The sequence below is a fragment of the Ictalurus furcatus genome, chromosome 9 (assembly GCF_023375685.1).
Source record: "Ictalurus furcatus strain D&B chromosome 9, Billie_1.0, whole genome shotgun sequence".
NCBI classification, from domain to species: Eukaryota; Metazoa; Chordata; class Actinopteri; order Siluriformes; family Ictaluridae; genus Ictalurus; species Ictalurus furcatus.
In genome coordinates this window covers 15,819,108-15,841,386 of record NC_071263.1, presented here as the reverse complement: position 1 = coordinate 15,841,386, position 22,279 = coordinate 15,819,108, and the positions used below count along the sequence as shown (strand labels likewise).

The 22,279-nt window shown below is 37.8% G+C and overlaps 1 protein-coding gene across 1 annotated transcript; it reads right to left on the bottom strand.

Moving 5' to 3' along the window:
• Nucleotides 1-9,232: 9,232 nt before the first annotated feature.
• Nucleotides 9,233-20,542, bottom strand: nkx2.2a (NK2 homeobox 2a). Its single transcript, XM_053633838.1, has 4 exons — nucleotides 20,457-20,542; nucleotides 20,186-20,282; nucleotides 10,956-11,270; nucleotides 9,233-10,287 (listed from the first exon to the last, which is right to left on the bottom strand). Exons 3-4 carry the CDS (start codon nucleotides 11,209-11,211, stop codon nucleotides 9,737-9,739), a joined length of 807 nt encoding a protein of 268 aa, XP_053489813.1. The 5' UTR covers nucleotides 11,212-11,270; nucleotides 20,186-20,282; nucleotides 20,457-20,542; the 3' UTR covers nucleotides 9,233-9,736.
• Between the last annotated feature and the right edge of the window lie 1,737 nt (nucleotides 20,543-22,279).

Below are 22,279 nucleotides of genomic sequence, written 5' to 3'. Positions count from 1 at the left end.
ACATCTAATTGAATTCCTTAAAACTATTATCTTCAACAGCCAATAGAAAAAAATATTAGTATTAATGCAAATAGAAGTTTTAGCAATCCATTTCCAACTACAATAGTGCTGAATGAAACTCAAACATACAAAATGATTGAGTTCATAAGGGCTTTTTTCAGAAATTAAAAGGATATCAAAAGAGATGCAACATGGCAAAGTGAAATTATCCGGATCTTATAAGTGCACTTTATTAGTGGCCAGCGTTCAAATAATCTGACTGCATTCAGAACATTTCTAGGAACTTAACCTTCAGAGCTTAAACATCTTTCAAGAACCTATGCCATTTCTGTGAGCTATTGAAACAAATCCTCTTTCATGGGAGGAAAATGTATAATCAGACCATCAGTGAAACATCATACTTGCCTTTGTATTGCAGTTCAGATCTACAGATACAGGTCTCTTTTCATTCTCAGGGCTAGTGTGGTTTTGAGTGATTAACTGAGTCACTCATATGCTCAAATACAGGTGGTTAACAAATTAAATGAAAAACTGGTGACTCTATTATGCTGTCTTCAGCATTTCGCTGTTAATGTTTACGTCCACATGTCCCCTTAAAGAGAAAGGTCACTGCCAATGAACACAAAATTTTTCTGACTGATCACCTTCAACTTATGATGAAACATTTTTGTCCTGACAGGGAGTGACTTTTCCAGGATCACAACCAAGGGTTCACTGAATTGTCTGATGAGTATGAAAGTCACCTGAGCTCACTGCAAATGAACATAAATGGGAGATTCTGAACCCCCGTGTGAGACAGTGTTCTCCAACACTATCATCAAAACACCATTGATTGAATATCTTTTGGAAGAACAGTCTTCACCCCTCCAGTACACTTCCAGAGACTTCCAGAGAATCTATGTCAAGGTGCACTAAAGCAGCTCAACATCTTACTAAGACACATTATGGTTTTTTTTTTCATCACTTGTATGCATATTTATACCTCCATACAACCATATATGTCCCAAATGTAAACAAATGTGTGTGTATATATATATATATATATCCATCCATCCATCCATCCATCTTCTACCGCTTACTATTTTTCAGGAGTCACGGGAAACCTGGAGCCTATCCCAGGGAGCATCGGGCACAAGGCGGGGTACACCCTGGACAGGGTGCCAGTCCATCGCAGGGCACAATCATATACACAGTCATTCATACATTACGGACACTTTAGACACGCCGATCAGCCTGGAGGAAACCCCCACAGCACGGGGAGCACGGGGAGAACATGCAAACTCCGCTTACGTATGGCCCCGGCGGGACTCGAACCCCGGACCCTGGAGGTGTGAGGCGAACGTGTTAACGTGTATATATATATATATATATATATATATATATATATATATACATACATACACACACACACACACACACACACACACACACACACACACACACACATATATATATATATATATATATATATATATATATATATATATATATAAATTAAAAATGAGTTTATATGAGTTTATGCATTCCTAAAGAGCATTTCCAGACAGTTTAAATAAATGAAGTTGACCTTGGAATTTCCCAAAAGCGTTGCAGCACAAAGATCATCACATTGCACACGTTCTCTACAAGTTAAGATCATTGTAATATTATAATGCTTCCAGTACCAAATAGATCACCCAAAATTATTTAAATTTGTTGCACATGCGGAGTACAATGAAAAAGACATAAAAAGGACAATAATAAACTAATTTAATGATTTTATATATCCTCAGCATATGTTTATGTGATTTATGTGACACTTTTGTGATAAAAACAGTTTATATAAAGTGTTCTGTGAGATAACGCCTTTCAGTTTTCTAAATATTTCAGCACTCACAACACAAGTAGGTTGCAAATGAACAGCTGGTAGAAAATTAGAACCATACCACCTACTACTGACTGGTCTAGGGTCGAATCATTATTAATATTGAAAGGTTATTATATTGAAGTTTTATATTATACATTTTTGAAACTTTTACTTCAAGCCTCTTACCATGAACACACAATTGATGAAATTTATGAAAGTTATTATTATATGACAAATAGCAAAAGCAGACAGATGGGAACCTTTCCAGCCTCGCACCATTTTTTAACCATTGTCAAGCTTTCATTCATTGATGATCCAAATAGATCCTATACATTTAATGTTCTGGTTAAACTGCATCAGATGCTAAAGTCTAAATGGATATTAGTAAACCATTCGGTCATCATATACAATATATTGATAAAAATGGCTGGACTGATAAACTGCAGAGAAAATCCATTCCTAACCCCAATACCAGTTGTACATTAAATAAAATATAATAGACATACATAAACAATAGCTGGAATTTTTTCCATGACAAATTCTCATCCAAAGCACCTTTTCTGTGGATTGCAGATCAACCTTAAAGTTACTCTCTTATAAAGAAAAAGTGCTTTTGGAATAATCCCTTTTCACAATGCTTGTATTATAAATAAGTACAAATATGATTTGTGATTTTAATAATATGAATTCCATTATCCAGCTTTGTTACACATTGACTGTTTAGATATTCTTTTCCATGTAAGCCTACTTCTAAAAAAAACATGGACATCTATTCATTTGCCAGATATATCCAAAGCAACTTACAGTTGAACTGAGCTTCATGGGTTAAGGGTGTTCCTCAAAGGCCTAGAGGTTGTTCTCTGGAAATCCTGGGATTTGAACTTGCAGCTTTCTAATGAATGGTTTAGAACCTTACCCACTGTTCCCAGTAATGGCACCAAAGAAACTAAAATGTGTCATCAAAAACACTATACAATATTATGTTAAACTAACAATAGAGCAAATGTGTAACAATCCATGACACATTACAAGGACAAACGAATGTAATATGTTGCATCTGCCCTGTATATGACCTACAATTGATTAAAGTTAACTCATGTGTTTTGGGATTGACATACTGATAAAATGAAAGAAGACACAAAAAGTATCTACTATCATATTGCATGATTTTAATGTACTTGATTCAAAAGTGTTTTTTGTATTACAAGAAAATAATTATTTTTCCATAGCTGTTTCTAGTTTCCAGGCTCACAATGAAATTCCAAAGCATTTAACATACCAACCACAAAGTGTCTGTTTTCCTAATCCAGAGTTCACCACTGATTTAAGAACACTGACTTAACTAAAAGTTAAAGACAAAGCTGTTACTCCTCAATTTGTACCATGCATGTACTCACAAGTCACAAATCAGTGAGGTCCAGTGTGTGTACTTTGTGTCTATGCATGGGCCACAGAACAGGCAAGAAGACTTGAGAGATCACTGGACCTTGAGACTGTTTTGACAGTGGAGACAAGAGCTCTCCACCAGTCTGACATTTATGACCCAACTACGTATACATACCAAATGCTCCATGAACTGTTTAATCTCTGTTTAAGCTCTGCAAAGACTATTTCCAATAAAATGCTTGGATGAAATTTCTAAATTATGCCATGAAAATCTAAATAGTTGCAACATGGATTTTTTTTTTTTTTTTTTTTTTTGCCTGTATCACTATTTCCCCAATACAAACACTAATAACATGTATAGTAAAACTAATACCTCCTCCATAGCATTCAGGATTACAACTTTATAAACTTTCTATTTTTCTCTGTTTGATCTGGAAACCTGGTGTAATTGGTTATTGGTTATTATGTTGGAGGTGGATATTACTTGTACAGGTCAGGAGAATACACCGAGCAGGCCAAACTCTTAATAATAAAGGTTCTTCAATTGTTCTTTACAGCACTAGAGGTTCTGCAAAGACCCTTCTTCTTGTCAAGAACTAATTCTCATCATATAAGGTTCTTGAGTTGAGCTATATGTTTCTTTGGAGATTAAAGAAGTTTAATCTAAGTACAATTTCTTCACAGCAGTGTATTTAAGTGAACCCAATAAATTTCTTTGTGGGACTGGAAAAGGTTCTCCTGGAATCCCTCTTAACAACCTTACTTTGGTAAGGTTAAACTAAGGGTTGTTTTTTTTTAAGAGAACTTATGTTAACCTGGTTCCTTGTGGTACTACTCTGAAGAACCATTTCTAAAGAACTTGAGACCTTTTTTTTGGTTCTAACTGAAAACTTTATTTTAAAAGTGAAAGTGCAACCAGAACCCGAATAAAAACATAAAGAAAAAATACATAATATCCCACTGACATTATGAAGTCAGAGTTTGGCCTAATTTTCCAAAATAATATTTAGTTAGTTAGTTAGTTAGTTATTCATTTATTTTTAAAAGGCTACGTTTAAAATCATTAGTGTGACAAGAGCGCCACCTTGCTTAACACAATACCATAATGAGCATTAACTTTCCATAATTCGAGGAAATGTAGGACATGGCACAATTCAGTTTGGCACCATAGCCAGACGTGTTTATTTAGTAGGCCTATGACGCGAGCTAAGCACGCTAAATAAATAAATAAATAAATAAATAAGTAAACAAACAAACAAACAAACAAATAAATAGGCCTAAGTAAATGAGTATGCCAAGTAAGTAAGTAAGTAAGTAAATAAGTAAGTATACTTACTTACTTACTTACTTATAAGTAAGTAAGTAAGTAAATAAATAAATACATCCTCAAATAGCCTATTCTGCGGGATTTAAAAACATCACATTTTAATAGTCAGTCTTTTAAATGATATGACCGATAACATACATCCTTCCACAGTCTAAGGAGCGGAGCAGTTTTTCTTTCTAATCTACAAACGAGGTTGGGAAAAAAGCTCCAGTCTCAGAAAAGAGTAGGCCTACTAAATAGTTTATTTCCTTGTCGTTGGGGTGCTGACGTTATCTTTTATACCTTTAAAATGAATGTAGTGTAAAAAGTTGGATTTGTCATAAAGCTTGCCTCAGGTGTTATCAGACAGATAAAATATAAAACTTTTTGACTGCCAGTTTGGTGTTGCTAGTAAAGGGGAGACACAACAAAGCTATTGTTGTAAGGGTTTTGCTGCTACAGTGCCATGCAGAGTACATTAGCTGTCCTTATGCTCTGCTCATATCAGGTATAGACATTTACACACCTTGTTTTCCTGCCTCAGAATGAGAGGATGTTAGTGTTTCAGTCTCAACCCCTTTACTGGTTAAAAAAAAATCGACCAATATCCATTTTTTTTCGCTCACACTAACTGACTGTGTGAACTGGCTTTGAGCGGGATTGAGAGCTGTCAACCAATAAGACTCGAGTATTTCCATGTAGGCTATATTTCTGTAAACCCTGTATGATTTGTCTTGCAATTCTCTGAAGATAAAAAATTACAACACTGCCGTCTTCTTTTGCTTATCTGCTACAAACCGCTCACGTGAAGAATTATTCAGGGCTAAATCAAAACACTAATCCCAGGCCCAGGCTATGTTACGCCCCTGACTATATGCAGCTTTCTACATACAGGCTACTAAAGCTAAAGAAGGTGTTATAATGATTTATAACCACAGCGATAAGGAATTATACAGTTTAGTACCCCTTTTATCCTGAGAGTGTACGAACCCATATTAAGTTTATTTGCCATTCATGATTGATATTTGTCTTACAAAATGTGGTTGTGAGAGCATGTGGAAGCTGAAGCCACCTTTAAGTCCAAGAAAAGTGTTTGGACATAGTACAGGTTTGAGCTTTCGCGAGCCAATTGCGCCTCTCTGTGGCACGGCACCGCTTCTGCTCTAGGCGTTGCTTGCTGTTTCCTCCCACATTTAAGGTCAGTGATCAGTGAGGACGCAATCACTGTGGGCTGGATTGCTTTTAACCTGTAAAGAATCATTCACTGTCAAACTGTAATAGTACCGTTGTAAAACACACCGAAAACGATTTATAGCGTTTAATCTATATAACACAACGAGCTGGACTGGATGACGGACTGTAATGAGGCGCTTGAGTAAGAGGTTTCCTTGTGAAGGACTCTGTCGCCATCTCGTGGTTCTCCACATGGCCATCTTTATTATCCTGTGTATGAAACTGTCCAATATCTGGTTTGTGGCTGTGGGGTCAGTGTAATCTGGATCTTCAGAGAGGCAATAAAATAGTAGATTACTTCCTTTAAATAAAAGTCCCTCTTATTATGGCACTGAGAACGCTCGTTATTTGGAGATGTGCGCGATAAAAATGATTTATGTTGCCGATCAAACGCTCGCGATTACCGAGATCCAATGAACTCATTTCCTGACGAAAAAAAAATCAGTTTTTGAGGCATGAAATTGTATTATCCATGGGTTAGGTAGTGCGCGGTCATATTGTCGATTGTTTGTCTTTTTTCCTTTTTGTTACAAAGTTTCTCTAAGACTCTGTAACTGAAACCAATTTCAGATAAATACAGTGTTTCTAAAGCGATGACACGGAGTTGGATTATTTTTCCATCACAGTGGTCTGATGTGGATGTGCGCTGCATGATGGGTACTTATGGGTAATGTTGATTTGACACAAATCACTCTATCATTTTATAACCACAAATAAATAAATAAATAAATAATTCAGTAGACCATTTCAGTCGTGTTAAATACAAAAGGGTTTTAAGATAATTTTCTTTAATTAAAAATAAATACAGATGTCACGATCTTTTAATAGACATTTGTTTTGGTAGTGACCTTCCCATTTTAAAACAATTTTAAAAAAAGTTAAACATTATAAATAAATAAAAATCCGTGCAATCTGAACGCGTAACTAACACTTGCTAAATTAGTAGCGTCTGGCTTTTTTTAGTAGCCAAATTTATTTTGCCACTTTGTAATCGCACTTTTCTGTGTTATCGAAAATCTTTCTCTGCCATGGACTTGGTCAATAAGATGTAAAATTAGGCATAATATTTAAATGTACATTCTCATCGACATGCAAAAAAAATCATTCCATAGTGGTAAAAAGTTCAGAAAACACCAGTGACATTGCGAGACTAAAGGCAGAATATAAAAACGCATTAAGCTTGGTGTCAAATAGTTTTGCAGGAGTATCACCCAAGACTTTGCAGGACAGACAATAATCGTCCTCTTTCACCAGGCAGAGGAGAGGCCGGAGAGGCTAAAGGGAATGAGAGAACTGTTGTTAGCAGCGCTATATCAAGGAAGAAGGACTCCCTGTTATATGTGAATGGCTTTGCCTCTTTACCGAATAGATATAGCACGAATTTTTAATTCGTTTTTCTTTGAGAGACAACAATGCTGTGTTTGAAAGCCGGACACAATTTGGGTTTTGTGAAGGATCCATTTCTCTTCTCGTGGGCCCAGCTGTCCATATGGAAGAGAACGTGTACAACAAGGACCACAATGGCACCAACAGACAGGCTCACAAAAAAAGAAACAAGGATGTATCTCCCCGATTCGGGATGCACTGCCCGACATAAAGGGACTGAATAGTACCAAGAAACTCCAAGACACACACACACACACACGCACACACACACAAACAAAGAATATACTCCCCCTGTTAAAATGCACGCCTCTAACATCCATAACAACCGACCCCATGCCTTTGTACGCTTTTTCTGTCGTGTACAGTATATTGTGTAACGATAGACTACTCTATCACTTTGGGTCACTCTGTCGACTATTAGATCAGCACGTCTGGCTCTAGCAATATTTTACGCACTAACGGATCGTTCTGGGCAAGGATTTTAATGTGATAGACTATATATATATATATATATATATATATATATATATATATATATATATATATATATATATATATATATATAAAAGTTAACCAAGTAAAATGGACTATAAAAAGGACTATAAATTAGTGCATGCATTTTTCCACGAATTTCGATTTCTAAGATGATCAAACCTAAGCAAACCAATAAATGAACAAACAAACAAACAAACAAAAAATCAAATGAAATACATGCAATCCTAATATATTTGTCTGAATTTGTTAACGCTTGAATAATTTGTTAACCATAGCCTATTTTGTAATTTAGGCAAAAACAATTGCACTGCACACAGTTTTTAAAGAATTATGTGCAGGGCATAGTCTTAAAACAAATGAGATAACATATTAAAATATCACCCAATTATTAGTATTAGTAAGTTTGTCCTCTTAAATATTTCACGACGCGTTTAGGTTTTATTTAGATAAAAACGAATGCTATATCAACAAGTCTGGCGATTTAGCGCGCAAGAAAACTTGGTGCCCTCAGAATCCCTTCGTTAGGGCAAAAGGCCCTGGTCCCATGACACGGACTTCTGTAAATAATTAGCACCGTGTGTCAATCCACGAGTTTGTTTAATGATAGTGGGGTCGGTCTAACATCTGTTGTTATTTGCGGGGAAAACAAGCCAAGTAAGATTTTTCTATTGGATATGATAGCTACTTCAGACATTAAACTAGACAATAAGCCCCCGTGTGGGGAAAGACTTCTACGGATATCTCTCGTTCTTTCTTTCTTTCTTTCTGGGCAATATTTTATTACGCTCTCTGAGGCTATCGAAAAGCTAATTTAAACGCTTTTTTTTCTGTGTTGGAAACAGTCACAAAGATATACCTTATGCAGTCATATGGATTTAATATTAGATATAGTGTGTATCAAACATGCAACATTACTTATACTTAATTAGCCAACAGCACAAGCAAGCCTCAATATAAAGCTTTAAAGGCGAAAGCAGAGTAACAGAAGAAAGTAACTCAAGCATGATTTATTTTTCTTGTAAATGTGCCATTTCAGAGCTCGAGTTGAGTACCGCACAGAACAGAAGAGAGCTAGCGGATGAATGGCTGCTTAACGGCTGAAGCCCTCTTATATTAAGTAAGTGGATTTTTTACCCCATTTCACAAGTGACTTTAGCCTTCTTATTGATGAAGTGACCATACATATAAATTCAGAAAATGGAGGCAATTAATGCCCTTTATGAAAACAGAGCGGAACAAATTTGTACATACCCATGCGACTTTGTTCGAAAGTAGTCTTTCTATAAAAGACTCATGAAAACATTCCATAAAAAGGGCACGTGCGCTCTTTTTTCGTTCATGAAGGAGTCCCTCTACGAAAATCATGATGAAATTAAAATAATATGCAATGTATCCAGTCCGTTCTTCCGTCAAAAACCAAACGCAATCCAAAGCGAAATTTCTGAAACACAGGATTTTTATTAAAAGTCTTATTAAAAAAAATTGGGGTAGCCTATTTTTTCATCAACGCTCTTTGCAACGACTGTCAACATTTTATAGAGATATTTATCGATAACTGTTGTTCCATTTTTTTCCACCTTCCTGGGAATATATCTATGTCTTCATAACTAGGTGAGCGCCCAAATATATCTGCATTGCATACACTTAACACAGATATTTACAACGAAAAAATGAAACCAAATAAAATAAGCTAAAAGTTGCCAATGTTTTATTCATGGCCATAAATATATTCGGTCCATCGTAAAAGCTAGAAATAAAATTTTCTATAATTATAAAGTGGTCTTGTACGTGCTTGTAACACGAGGGACAAAAAGGAAAACATTTCTACAACACACAATAATATTTTTACAAAATTTCACAAGAGCTTCAACATTCTCGGATCTGGGAGAAAGGGCTGGACCCGGTTTTCTGAACGAAAACAAATGTAAACACGGCGCACACATCAGCCCCGAAAATGAAACGGCGAGAATGGGTCGAGCTGCGAAAATCAGTCTTTTCTTTATTTTCGTTGGAGAATAAAAAACTCTCTAACGAGGTCTTTGAAACGCAGCCCTGGCAAAACAAAACAAAAAGTCACTACGGCTTCACCAGGTCCACTGTTGCGTTTGCACCAAGTGCGCCGTGGGGAAGTGCGGCGTGGCGGCGGCGCTGTAATGCGCATTATACTGCATGTGCTGCAGAGACTGAGCGCTGTAGGCAGAGAACGGGATGCCCGCCTGAAACGTGGCCGCCAGGTCCTGAGTTTTTAGCGCGTGGCATGGTTTGCCGTCCCTGACTAACACGGGCACGGCCACGCGCCGCGGGGAAGGAAGGTGGCTCACTTCCATACCTTTCTCCGCACGGGCTCGCTTCATCTTGTAGCGATGGTTCTGAAACCAGATCTTCACTTGAGTGGGCGTGAGACGGATCAGGCTGGCCAGGTGCTCCCGCTCGGGGGCTGAGAGGTAGCGCTGCTGTCGGAAACGTCGTTCCAGCTCATACGTCTGTGCTTTGGAGAACAGAACTCGCCGCTTGCGCTTCTTACCGGAGTCGCTGCCGCTGCTCGAAGTTTCCTTGTCGTTGTCGGGTGACTCGTCTGCTGACGGCTCAGGAGATTTAGCGGACGAGTCCTGAGAGGTTGCAGATAGACCGTGCACTGCAAAGAAAAATCAAGTCAGTATAACCATTTGTGGTATTTAATCACAAAATGACCATGTATCCCTTTGCTCAACATTTCAGAAAATATTTGAAAACCACACACACGCACACACACACACACACACACACACACACACACACACACACATAGACGATTTAATTCCAACTCTCCCCCAGCCCCAGAGGAATAGCTAGCAATAGCAGTAGTTTGCAGTAGCAGAGATTTCACTTTCTTGCGCAAAATCTATTGCTAAAATCAAAACTATTATATGGTCTGACTATATGGATCATTATCTGAATCATTATGCAGATAGATATAGTCTTGAACACTTGTTCATTAACAAAATGTAAACAGATGCAAAGTAATTGTATCAAAGTAATCTGCATTTTTTATTCAGCACTGCGACTCTACAGAAATATGGGCTACATGCAGTATGTCCACAAATTAAAGCCGGTTAGCAGCACTTTTAACAGTAGCGTGACGCCTTAAGACAAGTGCATCAATAAAGATGGGCAGACAAAATGACAGCCTTCAAGCTATTTTACGAAAAATCTGATACTATATGTTATACAATTTAAAACTTTAATTAAATATGGCTGGGGTCGAAAAAATGGCTTTTAAAGCTGGCTCAGGAAATGAAGTTGGGGTTCTTGAACGGTACTTACATGAGTATTGAATGGTGTCGGTAGTTGCAAGCCACCTGGTGTATGGATTGTCAGTGTTATCGTAAAAAGGGTTCTTTAAAGGCAGGTTTTGGACATTCTCTAACGGGCTTTGCACCAGCACTCCAGGTGTTTTAGTCGACTCCGAGCCCTCCGTATCCTCCTCAGTGCCAGTGATAGATCCTTCCTCATCGTTTGTGTCAGGGAGGTCCAAAATGTCCTTCACCGAAAAACCCGTCTTTGTGTTGGTCAACGACATGTTCTGGGACGGCGGATGCAGTTAATGCCGGAAAGTTGCTGCACCACTTTGGCAATCCGCTGTTTAAAGGGAAAGAATCACAAATGCACAAGCGAGGTTTGGTGAACGCAGAGAATCAATGCAGAGAATCAGCACGAAGCACAGTGAAGGCGACTCATGGGACTCGGTCGATAAGCATTGCTTGAAAAAAGTAGCGGAGGAATCAGTTCTGTAAGTCCAGGAAGAGCACCACAGAGAGTGAAGAGCTATCGCTGCTTCATGGATATCGCGCTACGGCTGGGTGTTAGGGGGAAATAAGCCATTACCGGACTGATCAGTCCATATAAGGTTGGTCTCAAACACATGAACCTGCAGTGAAAAAGCATTAAAAACGCAAAAGGTTGGCCACGTGTGGGCGGGTCTTGGGAGTCAAGTGGATGAAGACAGTGTTTGCCGATGTGAAATTGTGGGTTTTGGGGAGATCCGAGCCTATACCATTGGTGCTTCACAACATGATGAGTGGTATAACGTGTCAATTAATTACAAAGATGGGGAGGGCCTTTTTACACCCTATTTACATACAAAGGACCTCCAAGTAGCTTTATACGCGGCGCAGAGCAACTTGAAAGCGCGTTTTAGCAAAGCGTCCGTGAAAAAAAAGTTTGAGCAAAAAAATTCATATATATATATATATATATATATATATATATATATATATATATCAGAACCATTGAACAATAAATGTTTATTTTTACCCACTTTCCTGCATATATATTGGCGTTTATTTCAATAATCAAACTATTTGAGATCGCATCAGCTGCCAAAAAGGGTAATTTATGTAAACCTTCTAGGTCAATATTTTAGTTCAGGATTAAGATGAAGAGCTTTCACTAGACATGATTAAGTCATCAAATACCATTGCAATAGAAACACTTAGAATTTATAATAATAATAATAATAATAATAATAATAATAATAATAATAGTAATAATAATTGTTGTTGTTGTTGTTGTTAATATTAATATTAATATTGCTGTTGCCAATGATTGATTACCGTGTTAGAGATGATAACACAATCATTAGTGAGTCATTATCTCACTAAAATGATTCCGAATTCTTATCAATCTAAAGTCTCTCCACAGCAATCAAAAAGCATATTTAATGTTGAAATATTAAGGTGTTTTTCTTTTTCTTTTTCCCCCGTCTTTGCATTCTGCTCAATGCAAACACAGATCAGGCAAATTATTCCTCTTTCTTTCGCTCCCCTTTATTAGGCTTCACTCTTATTGGTTCTTTTCGTTGCCCTAGCTTACAGAAAAGCAAAGCATTATTGTTGATCAGTGTCTTTTCCTCTCGGTCTTTACCCCTCCCGTCTCTCTTTTCTTTTTTGCTTGTGTGCCTCCTATCTCGTATGTGATGTGGGTGACAATGTTGCACGTTTTGAGCCAGTTCTCTGCTCATCCTGGGTGGTCGAACCCGGGCAAACACAAATACAAACCGATTGCTAAGCTGCAGACAATGGAGGAAATGTAGACAAATGTCCGGCTCCTGTTGGAAGCCTTTGTCTGGTCGCAGTTTTTGCATTTATTTAAGGGCCAAAATAATAGATGATTGACGCCCGTGTACAATACATTCTAACTGTTTGGAATAAATCTGAGGTTGTTCCTAGTTGTCATGGCATTCAACTGCATTCAGTGAACTATCTCTTCATTCATTTCTGAGCCCCTTCGCAATATTAAAGAAAGTCCTTAATTTCTCTCTCTCTCTCTCTCTCTCTCTCTCTCTCTCTCTCTCTCTCTCTGTAAACACAAGTATATAAACGCACGGTTGGTAATAATAATAATAATAATAATAATAATAATAATAATAAATATTTATTTGAAATCTCCCAGTACATGCTCCAATATGCATACTTTTTTCTAGTCTATTCTGTCCTATAATCAGTTACCTGAAATGTAACTGCTTCACCATAGTTTTGCTTGGAATTAATCATGCAGTGACATATGCAGGACAATGGCAGCATTGAACTGGCCGGGCCTGGAGCAAAGTCGAACACTAAGCGCTTTCGCAAGGTCACTCTCAGCACTGTCGCCGGAATAAAGCCACACAGGCATACACACGCACCGTGCTTAGTATGAAAAGAAGCTCATGCTCAGAAAATAACCTAGTTCACAATAAACTTCACAGGCTCAAACACTTAGGCCTATAGAACGCTGCTGTTTTTAGTCGAGTAAATCATCCTTTTATGATTTTATTAGATTTGCCCGGTATGAATTGTATGCAAAATATAAGATGCATTTATGACTCTAACAGCAAAAATCAGTCTTGCGTCACGTACACTGCGTGCTCTAACGGATGACGGCAGCAGCGCTCGTGCGCGGGGTGCGGCCACTCACTTATTTGAACAACTCAAGCGAGGAGGAGTTCGGCAAGTAGAAGTAAATGTGCACAGGCTAAGTGGCCATACTTCACTTCAAGAGCCATGCCTCGTGTTTACCTGTTTACATTTACAGGTATAGCTCTGGGAACACACTCCCGCAAAGCATCCCGCAATTTAGCTGACTTGTTCGACTTGTGTAAATCCTGATGAGTGCTTTCAACAATGTGTACATCGCTACCGCTCTCTATACACTGCTCTGCTGTTCTCCAAACAAACACAAGTGAACAATAGAAAAGAAACAGAACAGAAAAAGAAAAAAAAGAAAAAGTGTATGTATACTGTATATACACACTCACCCACAGGAGACTATATGTTTTACACTTCTTTTACAAAAACAATAACATACAGTAATATAATACAACAACAACAACAACAACAACAACAACAATAATAATAATAATAATAATAATAATAATAATAATTATTATTATTATTATTATTATTATTATTATTATTATTATTATTATTATAACTACTACTAGTAGTAGTAGTATTGGTTTTATTGTTACTACTACTATTATTATTATTAAGTCCTATTATTTTATTAATATTATGAACAATGTGCTTGTGCTGTTATTAAAAAATAATAAAAACTGTTGATAAATATTACTACAGAATTGAAAATACTTGATACTGAATTCTTTCCTTGTGTGTGTGTGTGTGTGTGTGTGTGAGAGGGAGAGAGAGAGAGAGAGAGCGAGAGAGAGCGAGCGAGAGAGAGATCAGTCCGAACGGTATCACTTTCTTGTAGCCATAATGCAAACAAATCTTCTTAATCGTTTGGCACCAAATTGTAAACTACTTCAACAGTCCACAAGACAACAGGCCAAGACAAAAAAGGAAACGAGTTCAATACGAGCGAACATTGTTTGCTTAGTAATAAATGCAATTTATGTACAAACTTGCTTTTAGCCATTCACAAAATTTCACCAGTGCAACTCAGGGTTAGAATTTTAGTCAAGTAAAAATTAGTATGGTCTTTATATTGGTAACTCAAATAAATCAGCTGGATTTCCTAAATGCAATGCCCAGCTTGTGGATGCAATAAATAATAGGCCTACTAAGGTTCATTTTGCAGGGAATAGCTATAGGCATATTAGTGGAAATAATTCGGCATCGACGTGAATAAAGTGCGGCACAAAGAGAACAAACAGCATAAAAGGGGAGGATGCTCACTAATTAATTTCTCGCAACAACACAATAATTAAAAAATCACATCGATTCTGCACATATTTTGGGACTACCATTGTGAGGCAGGGAAAGACCTCCATATATTTGATTAAAAAGTAAATCTCAGCCTGCATGCAGTCAGGACGCTGGAGGGAAGTGTGAAGCCTGTAATGAGGTTGATCGTTTTTCTTGCTTTAATCGCTGAATTTCAGTGTGTTCCCATGCCTCAGGCGAGTATTTAGGCTTTGATAATATAACCTCGTTTCCCTTTAGGTCCTCATGACAAATGTGTAAACTGACAAGGGCGATTGCGTGTGCCTTCCCTCTGATTAAAAGGCCATGAAGTGCCGAATGCTGCTCTAAACCCGGTGGAGTGTGGATTTACGCAATCGCCTCAAGAAAATGGCCCGTAGCGTAAAGCATTTTACTACTGTTTGATTCAGGAAATCCAGGCACCTTTTGGCTACAGATATTGTGCTTTTATTCGTCTGAAACCGTCCACTGATTAAACGTGTCGCAAAGAGATTAGCTTAGTGCCCGTGGCCCGGGGAGACGCCTATTGTTTGTTAAACTACTAGTTTATTTGTAACGGTGAATTTTCTGGCGATAAATTTGCCTCTTCGGCATCTTTATCGCCGCACCCGAAACAAATTGGTTTAAGGATTATCATTTTAATCACTCATGTTTTCAATATCCTGATGCCTGAAGGGAATGCCTTCGAGTCTGTTTGAAATTAATTACAGAATTTCTTTTAGCAAGCAATGCATGCTTCGTGTACGTGAAGATTTCTAACATACTTGGGTTCATCGTGAGTTTCTTAGCTAGAATCCAACCAAGTAGAAAAGGCACGCACGCAATCTTTTACTCACACCAGTATACGAGAAGCATCTGGCAGTTCTTTCTCAAAGAGGGAGAGAGATGGACAACAGTGTTTTCACTGTGGCCCGGTTCCCTCATCTCTGATACTCCAGCGAACTCTACTGACAGAACTGAGCATTGCCCTGAGTAAAGTGGTCCTTCTTTTACCACAAATAATAATAATAATAATAATAATAATAATAATAATAATAATAATAATACATATTTTATTGTGAACCTGCACGATCAAGTTACTTTCTAACTAATGCACACTTGGAGGAAAAAATGGCTCTTTTTTTAAGGGTTCACTGGGTAATTCCTCAAAAAAAAAAAAAAAAGAATATTCTACTTGTAAATCTGTCTGATAGGGAAATTATTTGGTGTATAAGGTTTGACATCTTTTAAGTTTCCCACTGAGGAACAGGAATCGAAGAATCCAAATTTTGTAAATGTGTAGTAGTCTATACATACACTCATTGGACAGTGTATCCACTGTTTAAAATAAATAAATTTGTAATATGCGACAACCCAACCAAATATACTATCATCCCAGTCACAGAGTGAGAGAGGATCAGAAGACGAAAGAGATAGAGAGGATCAGAAGACGAAAGAGAGAGAGGATCAGAAGACGAGAGAGAGGGGGAGAGAGAGTAAGAGTGTGTGTATGTGTGTGTGTGTGTGTGTGTGTGAGAGAGAGAGAGATAGAGAGAGAGAGAGAGAGAGAGAGAGAGAGAGCATCACATAGAGTAGTTGAGTGATAAAGGTAAACGTGCTCACCTGGCGGCTTACGGAAGCGTGGTGAAGCCAGAGTTAATACACTATACCGTTAATGAAATATCTCCAAATGGAAGTCAGGAGTGCACACGCCTCGATAAGCCTGATGTGCTTTTTATACCCGACCAGCAAGTGCTGCTCTCTTATTGTCCAAGTGCGTTTGCATAGCTGGCCAAGTGGCTCTGCTGTAGCTGCCTCGCTAACACTGCACCATGTTTGTTTTCCCCCGCAGTGACGCGAGGCAAAATATTGGCCATATGTTCATCGACAATAAATTGGTCATGAGAGCAAACACGGCCCCCGCCTGTCAGGGCTTTTAGCTGCTTGCACGCCACAAAATCGCCAAATCTGTCGATTCTACACAAGTTTCTGGACTTCTTCGTTTAATCTGTGGCAGATTATTAGAATAATTTCACAACATATGGATTAATCCAGTTATAACTGGTCATCTTTCAGGATATTTACATTTACTTTAGCTCATTTGGCTGATATGTTGTTTAATAAATCGTTTGGTTACCAAGGGCATATACAGTTAAAAGGGCAGATGTGGCATGTTATTTTTGGAGAAAACACAGTTTACCTAAGATACCATGAGGCAAGTGCTGACATCCTAGGTCAAAGTAGTTGTACTTTCATCTGGAAGAGATCTAAAGCATGTGTTAAGCTTTAACACTGATGTGCGTTTAAACCACCAGATATCAGAAGTGTTTATGAACGATTTGATATAGTAATATTAGTTTAAACAACATTAAGATAACATTGATATAGTAATATACACAGCAACCTAATATAACATGTACAACATTAACTACTAAAAGGCTTGACAATGTCAATGTCTCTCTTTTAACCTTCCTATACAGGAATCGATCGCATGTCCTTTATTTTTGTATAACAGACGTGTTGTACTCATAATGAGGTAAAATACGTGAGTACCATTTTGCTCACACCCATTCCGGCCTACTGCCATTCTACGGGGCATTTCAAGTGAAAATGTAAACATTTGAGTTCCTTGGGTGTTTTTATTTTTGATTAACATTTTAATGAATGATATGCCCAGATTTTTGCAGGTCGAAAAGATATTACTGCTACACAAATTGGCTGTATTCATTTTTATATAAATATGTCACCTTTAGGAAAATAATATAAATGGGCGCTTGGGTGACTCAAAACGCAGATAAAACGGAAACGTCTTAAAATATCTGAGCGCGATAATTATTCATTATTATTGTAAAAATTTCTTTTTATTCTGCCTGTCGGAAATAACTCACATTTACCACTGACACCCCTTTATTTATTTCAATGGATATACGTGTACTTGTGTGTGTGTGTGTGTGTGTGTGTGTGTGTGTGTGTGTGTGTGTGTGACTCAGTGAGTGAGTGAGAGAAAGAGTGAAAGAGAGAAAGAAAGAGAGAGAGAGAGAGAGAGAGAGAGAGAGAGAGAGAGAGAGAGAGATATTAGAGCCATGGAGAGGTAACCTCTCTTAACTGAGGAGGGCAGTTTGAATGGGCAATTTTACTGTGTGCAGTCTGGAATCGTCCTATTATAATGACGGTGTTGCCAAGTAATGCAGAAGCAAGAAGCAGTCAACGAAGAATACATTACTGATAGGTTTTGCAGGTCTCCACTTTACTGATGAAAGACTTAGATTAGTCCAGCGCTATCTCTCTTCTTAAGAGTACTGCTATGACATGCCGAATACAAATAAATAAAACGGCCTCATTATAGCATTCAAATTCCACATTAACCTAAAGTAGCGGGTAAGACCTGCAATGTATTCATACAGGTCCTAGTCAGTACAAAAATCCTTTCCACTCACCCTAGCATGTGAATCCTCTTGTGCCGTGGGAGTTCCATTAAATCTACTCAGAGGGCCAACTAAAAGACCTTCAGAAAGGCAATGGGGAAGATAGACCCTTGTGGTCAAGCTATTAGGACTCATCCCTGCCCAAAGCCTGATGACTGAGACACTTCAGATGAGCTGGACAAGCACACAGACCACATAAAGACACCAATGGCATGCCATTCTTTAATCTATCAGTTCAAGTTTCGATATATCAGCCACTCAAAGGAAGACACTCATGAGGAAGGAATGCTTCTCCACAGACGTAACTGAGAGCTTTGTGCATTCTCATCTAAGGGTGTACTCTGAGGAAAAATGTTCAATTAACACCCGGGTGCCCTTGTGCATTTTAGTGTGAGAAAGATTCTTAGGACTTATTCACACTTTACTTTTTGGTTAGTGTGATGACCAATGTTATCGACTTAAAAGCCACCATTTTACACCGCTGGCTGAAACATCTCTGATTTAAGGACATCTCTGATTAAATGGTGCCTCAAGATACCAGGTCACATGAATAAGGAATTTGCAGCACACTGGGCAATGATTTCAAATGAAAGGGTTGATTCTCTGTGAACCAGACAAAAGTGGTGAATTTTAAATCCAGCTTGATGCTGGAACAGCAGTAATGCTGGTGAGGCCAAACCCAGAGAAGGCTCTACACCTTTCTGATGCCAGTGGACCAATCAGGTGATGGCTGCTAATATAAAGGGCTTGTCAATGTTTGAATATTTTCGTTATAAGAAAAAGCAAAAGAAAGCAACGTAGAAGAAGGCACTACTGTCAGTGATGGCCACTCAGAAGGTTATATTTTACAGGTATGGATAGTGTGCTGTAAAACTGTGGTGAGTTTAATGGTGGCCTTTGGACTCAATGGCAAAAATGGAAAAGTATTTTGAAAGTATTGGCTTTTTACTGCTACCAGCTGTGTACTCAGTAGAAACATAATTGTATTTATAGATAACATTCTCCCAAAGCCTGGTGATGAGGAAGCCCTTGCTGCATTCATTTGTCACCATTTTGGCTTGAATTTGTCAAGCTTTTTCATGAAACTCTTTCTAAGACGTACTACAGTTCCTAAAATCTCTAGCAGTTACATTTAATCCTGCAAAGAAGCCCAGTTCACTTGGACTGCTGAAAAAGAAAATTTCAGAAAAAAAATTCTTTCTACTATTCACTATGAACAAAATTGAAATAGAGGCCCACAAAGGCCAAAATAGCCATAACCATAGATCATAACATCATCAATGACAAATTTATCAACCAAAGGCCAATGTAAATATAGACTAATGACCAAAACAGAGTGCTCTTGACCAGGCCAACAGTACAAATAACTGCAATAATGAGCATTTGTTTTTAAACGAGATGTGTTTTTTTTCTTCAATGTGGTATTGAAGAAGGGTGGATTATAAACTGAATTTATACCATGACAATGGTACCAAAACTTCACAGAAATGAACACTGGTTCATTCAAAAACAATTGAGAGAAACACTTGAAATTTCCCATGATTGCACATTTGTGCAGATTATTTGTGATTTAAACGGGTGTGGGGGTGGGGGGGTCAATATGAATGTGTGGAAGGCTTAGCCACTGATTAGGTGTCCTGCAATCACTCCTAAGAAGCTCAATTTTGATGCGCAGTCAGGTAGAAATCAAAACTAAACAGCACTTAGCTCTTGCGCACCACACAAACTACAGACAGAACAAGTGAAGTCAATAAGATCCAAATCAACCAAATATCCAATAAACAACTGACTGACAGGTTTACACATGTAATTTTTCATGACTATATTATTGTGCTGCATCTCCAAATTCCACAATTAACAGAGATGAATACTGATTACAGTAGGTTCACTTTGCCTTCTTTAGACATTTTTCATTTCTTTTGTGGTGGAAGGGATAGGCTGTACATACCATTTCTGAATACTGCATTCTCTCTTGTCAGAATGCTGGACTCTGCTGGACTCTGGACTCTGCCAGACTGTCATGGGAAACCAACCATATGACAGGCCTAAAGGATAATGGAGGAAAAGAAAAAGACAATTTTTGCAAACTTACAAGTACAGCAATACTTGCTTGCATGTATTCCAATAGTTAAAGAATACTTTCACTGAATGTTTCCTTCCACCATACGTGTCTTTTACTGCAGTTTAGCTAGTGGTAAATGTGGTAAAGGCTGTTATACCTGCCAGTCAGACCTCCTGGTTTCACATGGTAAATCAGACCAGCCCCGGCCTTGGTGGCATTCAACATCTTCTCTGCTCCCCTTAAACCCGCCAATCTGTCTGCACAACTGTCCTTCACACACCATCTGCAAATCTCCAGGCTGCGAGCTGCTACAGTGGCAATATGATATCGCTGTCCCCATGGTCCAAATAAGCAGGCTGTCCAAAAATAGTCATAGAAGTTATGTTTCTATATGATACAACCTATAAAAACAAATGCAAAAGAATTTCATTTCAGATTGAAATTATTGTTCCTATATCACTGTAGTAGTAGCACAAAAAGAAGATATTAAGTAGCCATCCTTCACACGATCAAAGCATAACAAGGGCTTACTTCACATTTCAAAGCTTTCATTCCATTTCACACACTTCCATGTCTGATGTACTTGAATATATCAGTCTTGTTTCAAAGTCCCTGCTAACAAAGAATCAAATGCCTGGAGAGTATTTAGACTTAAAAGATGCAACAAGATTATCCAAACTTACTTTCAAAATTTCATTTTTAGAGATCACTATCTAAGATGAGCAAAGAATCACACCAGTTTAAAGAGATCATAGAAGCTTTTGCTGATTGAGATGCTGATGATTTTCTCCAATAATCCTTGCCTGGTAATGAACATTAGCTCTTCATAATTGTGTTGAATGAGGAATGACTAGACAACTGATTTGTATTAGAATAACTTTCCATTAGAGGTCCTCTACTTATCAAATTTGTGAAATTCATGCACACAAGAGGAGAAAAATCCTTTCCCCCAATGTCTTAAGTACCTGATATCATGACTTTAAAAATATTATGATTCATGAGGATGTGGACATAATATTCTTCCTGTGGATTCTGTGTGTATATGTCTCAGTCGGGTCTGCTTTTTAGGCAGCCAGAGTGTACTGGCTTTTGAATTGAGGTTGAGCTAGTGTTCTACTCCAGGTAGGCCGGCCATACAAAGAGACGAGACCACAGTATTAAAATGGTTGTAACACTCACCTTGAACCAGACATCACCCCAGAAAGACACACATTACCCATCTGCTTTTTCTGAAGCCTCTTAATTAACACATCGAAAATAAAAGCAGAGAAGAAGAGCAAGAAATTCAATGTGTCTTCTACAGATGGGCAGACAAATTTCAGGATAATTGTGCAGTAGATATACTCTTTATATTGGACCTATGATGGCAATTAGCACGTTTTGTGGAGAGGGGAAAACTTTCATCTAAAGTGGTCAAGATGACAATTTGTGATGATAGATTGAAGTCCATCTGTGAAGAGAATCAAATTTGCTGTCCATTCTTCAATACTGAAAGGGTGCTTTTATAAGGTGATATCAATTGAAAAATAAAATGTAAAGGACCTATGAAGAACTCATCTTCAAGACCTTAATTGGCCATCTCTTTTTTTTTTCAATGCATATAAACACATCTCTACAATGAAAGCAAAATCCTATCCAAATATGCCATTTGGCATGTAGCAAAGCACACTTTAGATTTAATTATTAAAATGAAAATGAATAAAAAGAAAAGCTTCTTGGCATTTATATATCAATCAGCTTAATGGCACCATACAACACCACAACGTAATATTTACAAAATACACATATTATATACACTATGAACATAAGATGTGCATCATGCAGTTACAGCATAGAAATAGAAATGTAATTCCTTATATGTCCTAAAGATTATATTTATGTGCAAAATCATGTGGTCTGGTAATAATACAGAAAGAGATACTGAGTAAATGAGACCAAGTCAGAGAACACGTGAATGCCAATCTGATCTGTGGGCTTTTA

Coding starts and splice junctions, on each gene's coding strand:
- nkx2.2a (XM_053633838.1), bottom strand. CDS start 11,211: ATGTCGTTGACCAACACAAAGACGGGTTTTTCGGTGAAGGACATTTTG. Junction 10,288..10,955: donor CGACACCATTCAATACTCAT/GTAAGTACCGTT, acceptor TTTTCTTTGCAG/TGCACGGTCTATCTGCAACC.